Genomic DNA, 14,503 nt, shown 5'->3' with positions numbered 1-14,503 from the left:
TTTTTGTTTCTGCATCATTGTCTTTACACCTGGCAGAATAATCACCTCTTCCAAACTTTACACAGTGGCTTTCACTTGCAGATGAGTCTCAGTGTGCTAATTGTGAAGACTGTGGTAACTCTGGTTCCAAGAAGATGCAGTAGTATAGACTTTGTACAGCTTTTTCAGCTAAGATTAGTGCCAGTAATGACTCTGAGTGCCTGAGTGACCATTTTATAGACAATGGGGAGTCTTGACTGAGGGATCCTCTAGGTGTCAGATCTGGCATGGCCTATAAACAGCCGCAGTAGTGCTGGGTTATAGGGGGAAGACCTCAGAGAGGCTGTGAAGCTAGGGTCCTAGGTTCGGGACTTTTCTCCTTGGAGAGGTGGAGTGCTCTGGAGGTTTAGGACCAGGCAGCAGGGTACAGCTGCAATTCAGGAACTAGGGCTAATAGGATATAATGGCAACGAAGTTCCCTGGGGGATGAAGCACCATCTAGTGGTGACCTTGGACCCTGGGATGATGGGGCACAGCGGTATTCCAGACTCTGTGAAGCTGGGTACAGCAACAGCAAAGAACCCAAAATGCCACAGCTATCACTTGGGCCCTGGAGGGGTGGGGAGTAGGGAGTGGGGGCAGGGAGCAGCGCAGTGATCACTCCACTTACCTGAGAAGGAGGTGCCTCAGCAGTTCAGACTCTAGTCCAGCTAGTCAAGCTCTAGGGAAGCAGGGAACGAGAGTTGTTTTTCCTGTTGGGGGAAGGGATGTCTCTGCTCAGCCAGTGCTTTTCCCTGGGATGTGGAGTACTATGTCAGCCCAGGCCTGGAATGCACAACTGCCCAGCTCAGCCAAAACATTGATTCCTTGGGAGGCAGTGCACTGCTTTTGCTCAGGCTTGGGGGTAAGTATAGGTGTAGGGGAAGTGAGGTATGACTGCTCTGGGTGGCCAATACACCATTTCCTGGGAGACAGGGCACTACTTCAACTCAGGCACTGGGGAGGCATGACTACTCTGGGAAACCAAAGTACCGTTTTCCCAGAAGGCAGGACTCGATACTTCAGCTCAGTCATGGGGCCAGGTGGCAGCAGCAACTGGGAGGGGTAGTTGGACCACTTTGCCAAGGCATTGTTTCTTTAGGAAGCAGTGCACAGTGTCACCTCAAGCCCCAAGGGACAGGGCACAGCAGGGACTCAGAAGGGTATGTGGAGCAGCTTTACCATGGTACTCTTTTTCTTCCACTGCCTTACAAGAGGCAGTGCACAGGTTCAACTCAGGTCCCTAGGGGCAGGGTGCAGCAGTGACTGAAAGTAGATTGAACAGTTTCATCAAGGCAGTTTCTCTGGGAGGCGATGTACAGCTTCCCCTCAGGCCATGCAGGGCAGGGTGCAATGGTGACTGGGAAGGGCAAATGGAGCAGCTCTGCCAAGGCACTCATTTCCCCTGGAGGTAGTGTATAGGTTCAGTTCAGGCCCTAGAGGACATGGTGCAGTGGGACTAAGAGGGGTAAATGAAATAGCTGCATAGCAACTTGGCCCACCGAGTAAGATGTAGCAGCAGATCAGGGATGGCAGGGCACCAGGCAGGAGTAGTCCAGCAGCCATTAAGCCTTAAGGCTGGTAGGGTGCCATGCCACTTGCCCTCAGAGCAGGATACATTCCAGCAGTAGTTTACATTTCAAGATGACATAGTGCAGTAGCCTTGTAGGCCACAGGGGGAAGGGCACACTGTTAGCTTCTACTCTGGGGTAGCACAGCTGTGTGGGCTCCAGGCAGCTACCTCAGCTGGTTTAGTGCTTGTGAGGACTGTAGGTGTCCAGGGTGTTGATGGGGGCTGCTGGGGTCCTCTTGCTTACCTTTTCCCCACAAGGAGACATCCTCTTGGTTCTAAGCTGATCCTGGCAAGGGAGTGGGGTGTTGGATGCCAGGTATTTCCTGGGATGTGGAGTACTATGACAGAAACCAGCGTGTGACCATACTGATTTTCTGTGCTCTATGGGGTTTCTGCTACTCCTTTGATGTATTCTGACACTCTCCTTTAGTGATTTTCATCAAAATATAGTTGTATGTTGTTTTGGTTGTCTTTGTGGGAGAGATGAGTGCTAAGGGCTTTTAGCTGGCCACCTTGCTAACATCCAGTTGACCTTAATTTCTTTTTTTGTCTAATGTCTCTGGGTAGAACTCCCAGCATACTGTTGAATAGCCATGCTGACAAGGGTATTTTTACCTTGTTCTGATCTTAAGGCAAAGGTTCTCAGTCTTTTACCCTTGAGTATGATGTTATCAGTGGGTTTTTTAATTACATAAAATGTAATTGTGGAGATGACGTGAAACATTCTAAATTTATAACAACCTAGTTTGAATTAACACCTTCACTTTTGTAGCATGAAAACAACTGCTCCTTTGCAGCTTTATCTCCCCTTTTATATTGTTGATGTTACAAATTACATCTTTTTCCATTGTGTACTAAATAACATGGATATGTAAAGTGAAATTGCAACCAAAAATACACAAATATCAGCATTTATATTTGTTGATATAGCTACCTTTACTAGGCATCATTATTTCTACGTAAGTATTCATTTCAATCTGAGTCCTTTAGCATTTCTTTTAGTGTAGGGTTACTGATAACAAACTCTTTCAGCTTTTGTTTATCTGGGGATGTCTTAATTTCTCCCTCATTTTTTTTTTTTTTTTTTTGAGGCGGAGTCTGGCTCTGTCACCCAGGCGGGAGCGCAGTGGCCGGATCTCAGCTCACTGCAACCTCCGCCTCCCAGGTTCACGCCATTCTCCTGCCTCAGCCTCCCAGGTAGCTGGGACTACAGGCGCCCACCACCTCACCCAGCTAGTTTTTTGTATTTTTTAGTAGAGATGGGGGGGTTTCACCGTGTTAGCCAGGATGGTCTCGATCTCCTGACCTCGTGATCCACCCATCTCGGCCTCCCAAAGTGCTGGGATTACAGGCTTGAGCCACTGTGCCCGGCCTCTCCCTCATTTTTGAAGAACAGTTTTGCCAGGTATACAATTCTTAGTCAATGGTTTTTTTTTTCTTTCAGCATCTTAAATGTTCTTGCTTGACTTCTGACTTCCATGGTTTCTGATGAGAAATTGGCACTAATCTTACTGAAGACCCCTCATAGGTGATGTGTCACTTCTCCCTCATTGCTTTCAAGATTCTTTTTATTATTTTTTTAATAGTTCAAATATGATGTCTTGGTGTAAATCTCATTGGATTTAACCTGTTGTAATGACTCATACTTCTTGGATATGCAGATTTATGCCTTTCATCAAATTTGGAAAGTTTTCTGCCATTATTCTTCAAATATTCTTTTTGTCTCTTTCTCTTCTCTCCTTCTGATACTCCCACAATGTGCATATTGGTCTGCTTTATTTGTGTTATACATGCCCCTTAGGCTCTGTTCATTTTCTTTATTATTTTTTTTCTGTTCCTCAGGTTGGATATTTTCAACTATCCTACCTTCAAGTTCACTAATTGTTTCTTCTGCCTGCTCAACTTTGCTGTTGAACCCACTTAATAAAATTTTCACCTAACTTACAGTACTTTTCAGCTTCAGAATTTCTTTTGACTACTTTTTATAATTTTAATCTTTTTACTACATTCTCATTTTGATCATACATTGTTTTCCTAATTTCCTTTAGTTCTTTGCCCATGGTTTCCTTTAGTTCTTTCAGCATATTGAAGATAGTTGTTTTAAAGTCTTCACCTAATAAGTCTAATATCTATGCTTCCTCGGGGACAAATTTTGTCCATTTATTTTGTTCTGTTGGATATTATAATGCTCTAACTCTGAAAATTAGATTCTTCTCCTATTTTAGGGTTTGAATTTTTTGTTTCACTGTTTGTTAAAGGCTGTAATAGTCCATTTGTTTAGTGACTTTCCAAAGCTTTTTTGGAAACACTGTACTAGTTTTCATGTGAGATCATATATGTCTCTGTTTCTTCAGCTTTTGTTCAGTTAATGTTTTGATAGAGATTTACTTGACCTCTAGGGAGGGAAAAAATGAACAAACAAACAAACAAACAAAACCTTCTCCAGTCCTTACAGATTATTTCTGTGCTGAAGTACTTATTCAACACTTAGCCAGGCGTACACTGAGTCTGGAGATCATCCAAAGCTGAAAGTTTTGGGTCTTCTCTGGTCTTTACTGAGCATGTACCTTGCCCTGGGATGCACATAGCTCTTGCCCTGGGCATTTACATAGCATTCTATATTTCCCAGCATACACAGATGATTTAGACTGCCCTAATTCCTCCAAGAAAATTTCCTTAGCTTTTCTTCCAGGCTGTAGATGATTATTTTATGTATCAACTGTAATTTTTTGCCCTAGGCAACTGCATTTGTTAGCCTTATAATGTTTTTAAGCAATGTGCACTGCTTTTCTGCCCAGAGTGAGTTCTTCGTTAGGTGGAACAGAGATAAGTGCCTGCATCAGTCCTTCAGGTAGTTCCCAGACAGGTTGGAACAGACAAATATAACAATTTGTAAATGAGGCCTGCTATGTTCTTTTTGTAACCAGGGACCAGAGTTCCTCACTGGGAATGCAGGCTATCTTCAAGATTGCCACTGAGCTGAGCAGGGGGTGGATCAAGTGCAAGTAGAAATGCCACAACATTTTCCTGTGATCCTAAAGATGTCTTTTTCTTCATTCTGTGTTCACTTGGTTGCAGTAAACCTTTCTGTTGTTCAGATTTTCAGATTTCTGACAGTTTCTGCTTGTATTTTGATATTTCTGTGGAGATGCGGGAACTTGGAGCTGCCTACTTCACCATTTTGCTGGATATCACCTATTATTTGTCATTAAGTGTTTTGAAGCATTGCTTTGTAGTGATCACATGTTGTTCCATTGTATAGATGTACCATAACTTATTGTAAACGATGCCGTAGTGAACATTTTTTCACATCTCTGATTAACTTTTTTAGCTTAGGATAAATTTCCAAAAGTAGAATAACTAATGTCAAAAGTTATGAACATTTTTCAGTCTCTTCATATTTATTGCCAAATTTCCCTGCAGAAGGTTTGCATCAATTTATTTTCCAACAAGCAGTTTCACATTTCATCCCTCCCTTCTCTGTAACTTAATGGTTTTTCCCTATTTGTGAAGCCAAAAATGACATCTTGTGGTTCTATCTGCTCTTTTAAGAATTCTTTACATGACTTGAATTTGAATCCATTAATTCTTTTATTCCCTCAGTTTGTGATGTACTCCAATTTGTCCATTTCCTCAAATGTATGGGCCAATGGACTTACATCATCCTTCTGATCAAGAATACATTTTCCTGCTCTCATAAATATAAAATTTGAATTTATTTTATAGTGAATCTGAATGGTGCCTACCCCAAGCTGGTGCCTTTCAGACCTGCAGGACGGCTGATCTCTCCACCTCTGCTACTCTCTGTGATTTTCAACATTCTTCTCAGCCTGGCCATGCATATTGCAGGATTCATCCTGGTTCAGAGGCAGCCTTGGTATTCCATGGAGATACACAGGTATGAGCACAGTCTCAACTTCTGCTTCTCACATTCTAATTTCTATCAGACATCCTCTGGCCGATATGATGGGAGGCAAATGGGTCTTCATTCTGCCAAAGGTTTTGGCTTTTTAAAGTCCCTTGGGCAAATTTTCAGTGATTATTTCTTCTCTGTAGCACAATTTAATGCTAATGAATGTATCATTCATTCATTAGCATTTATCTTTGCCTGTGTTATATGATAATGATCTATGACCATCTTCCATATCTAGGGTGACCATGGATTATAGCTTGCCCGAGCAGTCCCAGTTTAAGTAGCCCAGTTTAAATTAAGTGATGTCCCAGTGAAATTATTAACATCTTTTCTTTTCACCTTCAAAATTATCCTTGTTAGATAAGTTATATATTCACCTTCAAAATTATCCTTGTTAGATAAGTTATATATTCACCTCACTTACAAATTATCAGAGATTTGTTGTTGCTGTTTTTATAGAGACGGGGTCTCTCTCTGTTGCCCAGGGTGGAGTGCAGTGGTGTGTTCTAGGCTCACTGCAACCTCTGTCTCTGGGTTCAAGCAATTCTCCTGCCTCAGCCTCCCCAGTAGCTGAGATTATAGGCACATGCCGCTATGTGCAGCTAATTTTTTGTATCTTTAGTAGAGATGGGTTTTCACCATATTTGCCAGGCTGGTCTCAAACTTCTGGCCTCAAGTGAGGCACCCACCTTGGCCTCTTAGGGATTACAGGTGTGAGCCACCACACTCAGCCAAATTATCAGAGATATTAAGCCACTTGGGGGAGGAATCATGACTTACTAGTCTCTTTCCCGTATAGCCTTAATGAATGTGCATAATTTATTGAATATATAATTGGCTGAATCTCTCTCTCAATGTATCCAAAATATGGGTCTATCTGTGCTTGTTTGTTTTTTTTTTCCTATTTTTCAGTGTATGTGCGTGTGCACGCGTGCATGTATTTTCCAAAGCAGAGGCAATTATAGAAGCATTGAGTGCCTGCTCTGGACACTGGTATGGAGTCTTCTGGGTACAAATGCTCCATAAAGGCTTGTCATCTCACTTCATTAGCTTCTTTGGTTTCCCTTTTAGTGCCTGTACAGTGCAAAATGAAAGCATCTCAGAATTAACCATGTCTCCAACTGCTCCAGAAAAAATGGAAAGTAATAGTGCCTTCACAAGTTTTGAGAACACTACGATCTGGTTCTTGGGAACAATCAACTGTATCATCGTGGCTCTTGTGTTCTCTAAAGGAAAACCATTTAGACAGCCAACCTATACAAACTGTGAGTAGAACTGTCCTGGATCAGAGGTGAAAAGTCAATCGAGAGAGTAGACATGTCCAGTGGAGAGAGTAGACATGTCCAGTGGAGAGAGTAGACATGTCCAGTGGAGAGAGTAGGCATGTCCAGTGGAGAGAGTAGACATGTCCAGTGGAGAGGGTAGGCATGTCCAGTGGAGAGGGTAGGCATGTCCAGTGGAGAGAGTAGACATGTCCAGTGGAGAGGGTAGGCATGTCCAGTGGAGAGGGTAGGCATGTCCAGTGGAGAGAGTAGGCATGTCCAGTGGAGAGAGTAGGCATGTCCAGTGGAGAGAGTAGGCATGTCCAGTGGAGAGAGTAGACATGTCCAGTGGAGAGAGTAAGCATGTCCAGTGGAGAGAGTAGGCATGTCCAGTGGAGAGAGTAGGCATGTCCAGTGGAGAGAGTAGGCATGTCCAGTGGAGAGAGTAGGCATGTCCAGTGGAGAGAGTAGGCATGTCCAGTGGAGAGAGTAGGCATGTCCAGTGGAGAGAGTAGACATGTCCAGTGGAGAGAGTAAGCATGTCCAGTGGAGAGAGTAGGCATGTCCAGGTCCCTTAGGGAACAGCTGTAGAGTTGATCCTTATCTAGCATCTCTTGACTTCCACTCTAGGGCTCTGCAAAACACATTGTACAGCCTCATCTTCATGGTTCTTTGCTCTTTCCTTCAAAGCTGCATGACATACTAGGGCTTCTTTCTCCCTTTCCTTCACCAGAAGTTCGCCTCTGGGTGTCTTTTCTTGGGATCACTCCAAATTGAAGAGACCAATTTATTTCTCTACTTGTCAGTACTTGTCAGAGTTCACCCTGGAAACAATGGAGAGAAGCGTAAGGGAACTCAAGTGGATCCTGTCTCTTGCCTTGAAGGCAGTAGTCAGGGTGGCATTGTGTGGTGGCAGGCTGCTAGTGGGTCCAGCCTGGAGGAACCTGACTAGAGAGGGTTATGGAGGCTCTTGACCAGAGTAGCTCCCTCCTACCTCCTTACGTTCTGGAGTGGGAAGGTATGTTTGGATGAGAAATGAGTGACCTGTTTAATATTTGCGACATTTGTTTGTATATCATCACTACTCTTCTTCTTGAAAAAATTCAAAGCCCAAATTGAGTACCTTTATGAATATTTTCATACAAATTTATTTGTTCAGAGAAAATTATTTAGCTTTTCTCCTTCCTGGGATGAGGAAGCAGCTAAATACTGGCCTCTGTATGATAGCAATTTAAAGTTGGGTTTATTGACAGGTTCCTTTTTACCAGAAAATGATTTGAGGCAGATGACTTGCATTAAAGTGACTCAGATACTTGGATATCTTCAAGGCACTTATTGCACATGTATTTTGTCAATGTTACCCTATATATATCTACTACTTTTATTAACTGAAACTTAAAATGTGCATGTGAAAATTTTCACTTGCTTCAAGGACATGCATAGAAATTGTAGAGGTGAGACTCATTGCTTAGAAATGAATACCTTCCATCTAGTGTTTGGACATAGAAATCAAGTAAATTAAATCAGTGTTAATCTCTAGACTACATATGTCAATATGTGTGACATTTTTCACTCTGATTTCTCAAAATAATAGCTGTGTTCTTATTTCCTCAGATATATTTGTCCTTGTGCTGATAATACAGCTTGGTGTGTGCCTATTCATTCTATTTGCTGATATACCAGAATTATATAGACGTTTGGATGTAAGTCTAATCTTTGGGATATGGTGATGCTTTACAGTTCTGTAACAGCTGAACTTTAAAAAGCAGATTACAATTTCAATTGGCATGATTTTTGACACACATTATTCTTTGGGGCTGGCAGAGCTAAAAAAAAATATGCTAAATTTATCTATATTTTTTATTTAAACTGGTCAAGAAATAAAATTCTACCTAGTTTTGATTTCATGAGACTAAAGATAGTCTTTAAGTATTGAATACTTTAATTTTATTTTCTTCTTGTTATTTAAGAGACAGGATCTCACTTTTTTGCCCAGTCTGGAGTGCCATGGTGCAATCGTAGCTCACTACAGCCTCAAACTTCTGAGCTCAAGCAATTCTACTTCAGCCTCCTGAGTAGCTAGGACTGCAGAAGTGTGCCATGATGCCCAGCTAATTCTTAAGAAAAAAATTTGTAGAGATGAGGGCTTGCTCTGTTGCCCAGGCTGGTCTCAAACTCCTGGCCTCAAACTAGCCTCCTGCCTTGGCCTCCCAACGCACTAGGCTTACAGGCTTGAGCCACTGAATCTGACCAACTATTTTCATTTTAAAAGAACTCCTATAAGATGAGAAAATATATTTCTGTATTTTCTCTTTCAAATATGAGGGAATTTTTTCCTAAATGCTTCTGTTTTTTGAAGTTGTTTAAAACTGTTTTGCATACAGCTTTTTGGGGGGGTTATTATTTAGGTATTTATTTTTTTTTACAACTTTAAAAATGTTTTCTGTGTGCTCATACTTAATGTCTGTAAAACTTACTTTCCAAGAGCCATACTTTTCCTCATAAACTCTCTTATATTTATTGATACAGCTATAAAAACCTACAAGATACCAAAATTTTACATATTCAAGCCAGGGAAAAACATATTTTGATCCCCTTAACCTATTCTACTTGTATTACAATTTAATCATGGCTAAATGATCTTTAGATCAAGAAATGCAATAGTGAAGAGATGACTAAAGAAACAGCTCTTTTAATTGGTGCTTTGTATATCTGGTTGCCTCTCCATCTCAAAGATGAGTTTCATGAGGTCCAACAGTGTATCTTACTCATTCTTGTGTTACCAGTGCCTTACACAAAGAATGGCAAAATATGACAAAGGAATGACTGGCTGATCATTGTGTATCAGACTCCTGAATATAAACAAGCACTTAAAGCATATAGTGTGTTTCCAACCAGCAACACCTGCACAAACCCACAGTGACATTGGCATACTAATACCTTTAGTTTGACATACTAATATATTTAGCATGTGTCTTTTTATTTTTGTAATTACATTACTGTGGTTAGCAGTTGTTAAGTGCCTTCATGAATTAAATTAAGTTTTCATGGAAATAAGTAGGCTTTGCCCACTGGTCTTCTAAGTCAGCTAAAACTTCTTAATCCTACAGAAGTTAAGGAAAAGATATGATGAGTTGAATGTCACTTTTTGATAGAAAAAGATTCTTACAGAAAGGCTGAGTCCTCTGGTATAACAAAGTAGGGAACATATTTAATTTGGAGAGAATGTGGGTAGGGTCATTGCCAGCATGACTGCAAAGGATTCTGCAAATAATTATTGTTCACTTTTTTTTTCTTTTTTTTTTGAGACGGAGTCTCGCTCTGTCCCCCTGGCTGGAGTGCGGTGACGCGATCTCAGCTCACTGCAAGCTCTGCCTCCCGGGTTCCCCCCATTCTCCTGCCTCAGCCTCCCGAGTAGCTGGGACTACAGGCACCCGCAACCACGCCCGGCTAATTTTTTGTATTTTTAGTAGAGACGGGGTTTCACCGTGGTCTTGATCTCCTGACCTTGTGATCCGCCCGCCTCGGCCTCCCAAAGTGCTAGGATTACAGGCGTGAGCCACTGTGTCCGGCCTATTGTTCACTTTTAAAACAATTATTTTTCTTATTATTACATAAAATATATGTTCTTTTTAGAAAATGTAGAATGTGCAAACAAGGAAAATTATAACATTATTCACTATATTCTTCCTTCTTTTACAATTCATATATTATAAATGTGTTGACTAATTTTTAGTTTTTTTAAAAGCATGGAATCATGTTGTTTTGCAACGTAGAAACTGCTTACTTAAAAAATTATAAATTATTTTAATAGGGAACACATTCATTTGGTTCACAATCTGAATGTTTAAAAAGCCATATAGTGAAAATCCTCATTCCATCTTAGATTCCCAGTCACCAGTTCCCCTCCCTAGAGGCAACCAACCACACCAGTTTATTTTACATACTTTGGGACATATTTTGTACATTCTTCTTCCACATTTTTACACAAATAGTAGAAAACTATTATATTTGTTCAGGTCTTCTGAGAGGTAGATGTCAAGTTGAGTTTAGTTATGCAAGAGATTTATTGGAGGAAATTCCTGGAGTGGTGGGAGGGGGAATAGAAAGCCAGAGGAAGTGGGGAGAGGCATCACACTGTGATGTGGGTTTATCCTCTAAAAAGAAGAGAGGGAAGAAGGAGGGCTGGATGTGTAGCATCTCAAACTGCAGTGCACTAAGAAAGTCGGGCCAAAGTTGCCCATCAGGCGTTTCTTTTTTTTTTTTTTAATTATACTTTAAGTTCTAGGGTGCATGTGCACAACGTGCAGGTTTGTTACATATGTATACATGTGCCATGTTGGTGTGCTGCACCCATTAACTTGACATTTACATTAGGTATATCTCTTAATGCTATCCCTCCCCCCTCCCTCCTCCCCCCTCCCCACAATAGGACCCCGTGTGTGATGTTCCCCTTCCTGTGTCCAAGTGATCTCATTGTTCAGTTCCCACCTATGAGTGAGAACGTGCAGTGTTTGGTTTTCTGTCCTTGCCATAGTTTGCTGAGAATGATGGTTTCCAGCTTCACCCATGTCCCTACAAAGGACATGATCTCATCCTTTTTTATGGCTGCATAGTATTCCATGGTGTATATGTGCCACATTTTCTCTTTTTTTTTTTTTTTTTTTTTTTTTGAGACGGAGTCTCGCTCTGTCGCCCAGGCTGGAGTGCAGTGGCCGGATCTCGGCTCACTGCAAGCTCCGCCTCCCAGGTTTTTGCCCTTCTCCTGCCTCAGCCTCCCGATGGGACTACAAGCTCCCGCCACCACACCCGGCTAATTTTTTGTATTTTTAGTAGAGACAGGGTTTTGCCATGTTCACCAGGATGGTCTCAATCTTCTGACCTCGTGATCTGCCCGTCTCGGCCTCCCAAAGTGGGATTACAGGCTTGAGCCACCGCGCCTGGCCGTGCCACATTTTCTTAATCCAGTCTATCATTGATGGACATTTGGGTTGGTTCCAAGTCTTTGCTATTGTGAATAGTGCCACAATAAACACACGTGTGCATGTGTCTTTATAGCAGCATGGCCCGTCAGGAGTTTCTACGTCTCATAGAAATGAGTCTGATTAGAATCCATGCTGTCCTCATTTCTTGGCTATGTGCAGCTTATGACTTTAGATATGCTTTACAGCATGTGTGGTGGTGGATTTTGAACATAACAGTTGGGGTATCCACCATTTATCCTCCCAGCAGCAGATCTGAGTGGAAAATTTTCATGGCTGCTACAAACACATACATTGTCCTGCACCTTGCTTCTTTCATGTAGTAGTATTAATTGTTCCATATCAGTACATACATTTTCCTCATTCTTTTTAATGCTAATATAATATTTTATTGTATATAAATGTATATTATGTATATGTCATATGTATACCATGCTTTATATGTAGTCCCATATTGATAGACATTTAAGATGTTTCCAAGTATTATTACAAACAAAGCTGCAATAAAAATATTATTGTACATATATCATTTTAGCCATATACAAGTATATTTCTGAGATAAATTCCTAGAAGTAGATTTGAATTTTTAACTCTGAGAATATTGTCCTCTCTAGAACCGTTTCAGTTTTTACTCCCACTAACGCATGAGATCATGCACAAGACAGTGCCAGGTACAGTGGGATGCTCTTGGCACTTTTTCATTCATTAGTTCACCCATTGAATTACTATTACTCACTCACTATTACAAGAACAGCAAGGAGGAATCCACCCTATGATCCAGTCACCTCCCACCCAGCCCTTCCTCCAACATTGGGGACTATAATTCAGCATGAGATTTGGATGGAGACACAAATTCAAATCATGTCACTCGTTCTGCCTTGTATTTATAATGTGCGGTAACAGGACAGATCGCTTCTCTGTAGTTTCCTCTTCCAGAGCAGCAGGTGATAGAGGTCATCATAGCTCTAGAACTAAAAAACACTCAAGGCAAGATGGAGAGATGGAGAGCACTGAAGTTTCTGTCTCTTTCTCTCTCTCTGTGTGTGTGTGTGTGTGTGTATGTATGTGGTTTCATCTATTTTGTTTTAAGGCTTACTAAGGTTTCCTGGAAGTAAGTAAGATTTTAAAACCTTTACTTGATGCTCCTACCTTATCCCAGCTCTAAGAAGAACTACTGTTTTCTTGTTAATTAAGGGAGACAATAAAACCTTGCTACAGGAAAGTAGAATAACTCACCATCCATTCACCGTACATATATATCAGGAATGTGCCTGGAGGGGTTGGGGGAAACACAGAGAAAATGGGCAAAGGGACAGGTCATGACTGGCTTGATTTCACCTCCATTTGCTCCTTTGGCAAGTGCCCTTGTGAGGGAACACTGTGCGGCTAGATGCACAGTCCTGAGGGAGATGCCTTGAGCCAGTGCTAAAAGCAGGGCTCGTCTGGGGAGAGATGTGGCACCAGGGAGAAGAGGGCAGTGCTACCCAGTTGTGAAGGTTTGACATGTGTACCCGTAGGCCTCCTGGAGATAAAGCCACATTCCTGCCTCCCTTTTGAAAACAGAACAAAACAAGCAAACAAAAAGTGATTTTACTATTTTTTTCTAATTGCAAGGTGACCAAAGTTATTTTAGGAAATTTAGAAATTATAGAGAAACACGCACATCACAAGAAAAAAAAAGATAAAAGAAGAAAAGCAACACTCATAACCCCCAAATCATTAGGATCATGAGTATAACCTTTCCATACTTTTTCTGCGCATACAAGCATAGAAATTCTTTATATGTATACGATTTATGTAATAGACACACATAATAGGAGATTATCACCTATGAAAACGTATACTGTGAACATGTGAACGTGTTTCCAGCGTCTGCCTGTCTTCAGACTAACCGTGCTTCATCATCTCCCGCCAGCTGCTCTGCACTCCCATCCTGTGGAGGGTCTCCATTGTCATCATGCTCAGCTTGAATTTCATTGTGTCGCTTGTGGCGGAGGTAAGTGTGCTGATCTTGGGCTGCTCATCTTGTGTGTGTGCATGCGTGTGTGTGAGGGGACTTCTTTGGGACTCTGAAAACAACTTTAGCTTACATGGACTCAGCAGTGCAGGGGCTCCCTTCCTTCACAGCGTAAGCAATGGTGCCTTCCTCTGATGAGTCCCAAGCAGGACATTAGTTTTCCCATCTGTCAGGTGGGGCTGGGGACAATGGAATTATGATCTCTAAGGTCCTATTCATTTCTACATTTTTCAAATAAAGACCCAACACAATTTACTTTTTAAAATTGAGATATGATTCACGCACCATAAAATTCACCCTTTTAAAGTCCGCAATTCAGTGGTTTTTAGTACACTCACTGAGTTGTACAACCATTAACAGTGCTTAATTGCCGAACAGTTTCATCGTTGCTGAAGAAATCCTGTACCTACTAGCCGCTGCTCTTCCTTGCCCCTTCTGCCTTCTCCTGGGCCTTAGGAACCACTAATCTTCTTTCTGACTGTGTGGCTTTGACTATTCTGGACATTTCATATAAGTGAAACCACATAATATGTGGCCTTTTGTGTCTGGCTTCTTTCACTTAACTCATATCATGTTTGCCTTACAGATGGGAAATGACATTCATAGTGAGCTTTTCCAGCTTTCATTCTCTAGCTCCCATTTGCTCCATTTTCTAGCTTTTATTCTCCAGCTCCCCTGTGCTCCATTTCCTCAGTGAAATGAGCTTGTGCTCCTGCTTTGTTTCTCCACGTGATTCAC

At 41.6% G+C, this 14,503-nt stretch overlaps 1 protein-coding gene across 1 annotated transcript in view; it reads left to right on the top strand.

Moving 5' to 3' along the window:
* Positions 1–14,503, top strand: part of ATP13A4 (ATPase 13A4) — a 153,299-nt gene that overhangs the window by 131,057 nt on the left and 7,739 nt on the right. Inside the window, exons 27-30 of the mRNA XM_033213065.1 lie at positions 5,318–5,489; positions 6,576–6,769; positions 8,381–8,469; positions 13,664–13,744. Coding sequence (XP_033068956.1) covers positions 5,318–5,489; positions 6,576–6,769; positions 8,381–8,469; positions 13,664–13,744 — 536 coding nt within the window. The remainder of the gene's footprint in view (positions 1–5,317; positions 5,490–6,575; positions 6,770–8,380; positions 8,470–13,663; positions 13,745–14,503) is intronic.

Source organism: Trachypithecus francoisi, unplaced genomic scaffold, assembly GCF_009764315.1.
Source record: "Trachypithecus francoisi isolate TF-2019V2 unplaced genomic scaffold, Tfra_2.0 Lachesis_group0, whole genome shotgun sequence".
Classification (NCBI taxonomy): domain Eukaryota; kingdom Metazoa; phylum Chordata; class Mammalia; order Primates; family Cercopithecidae; genus Trachypithecus; species Trachypithecus francoisi.
The sequence above is the reverse complement of the archived record's forward strand: the minus strand, read 5'-3'. Positions and strand labels throughout refer to the sequence as shown.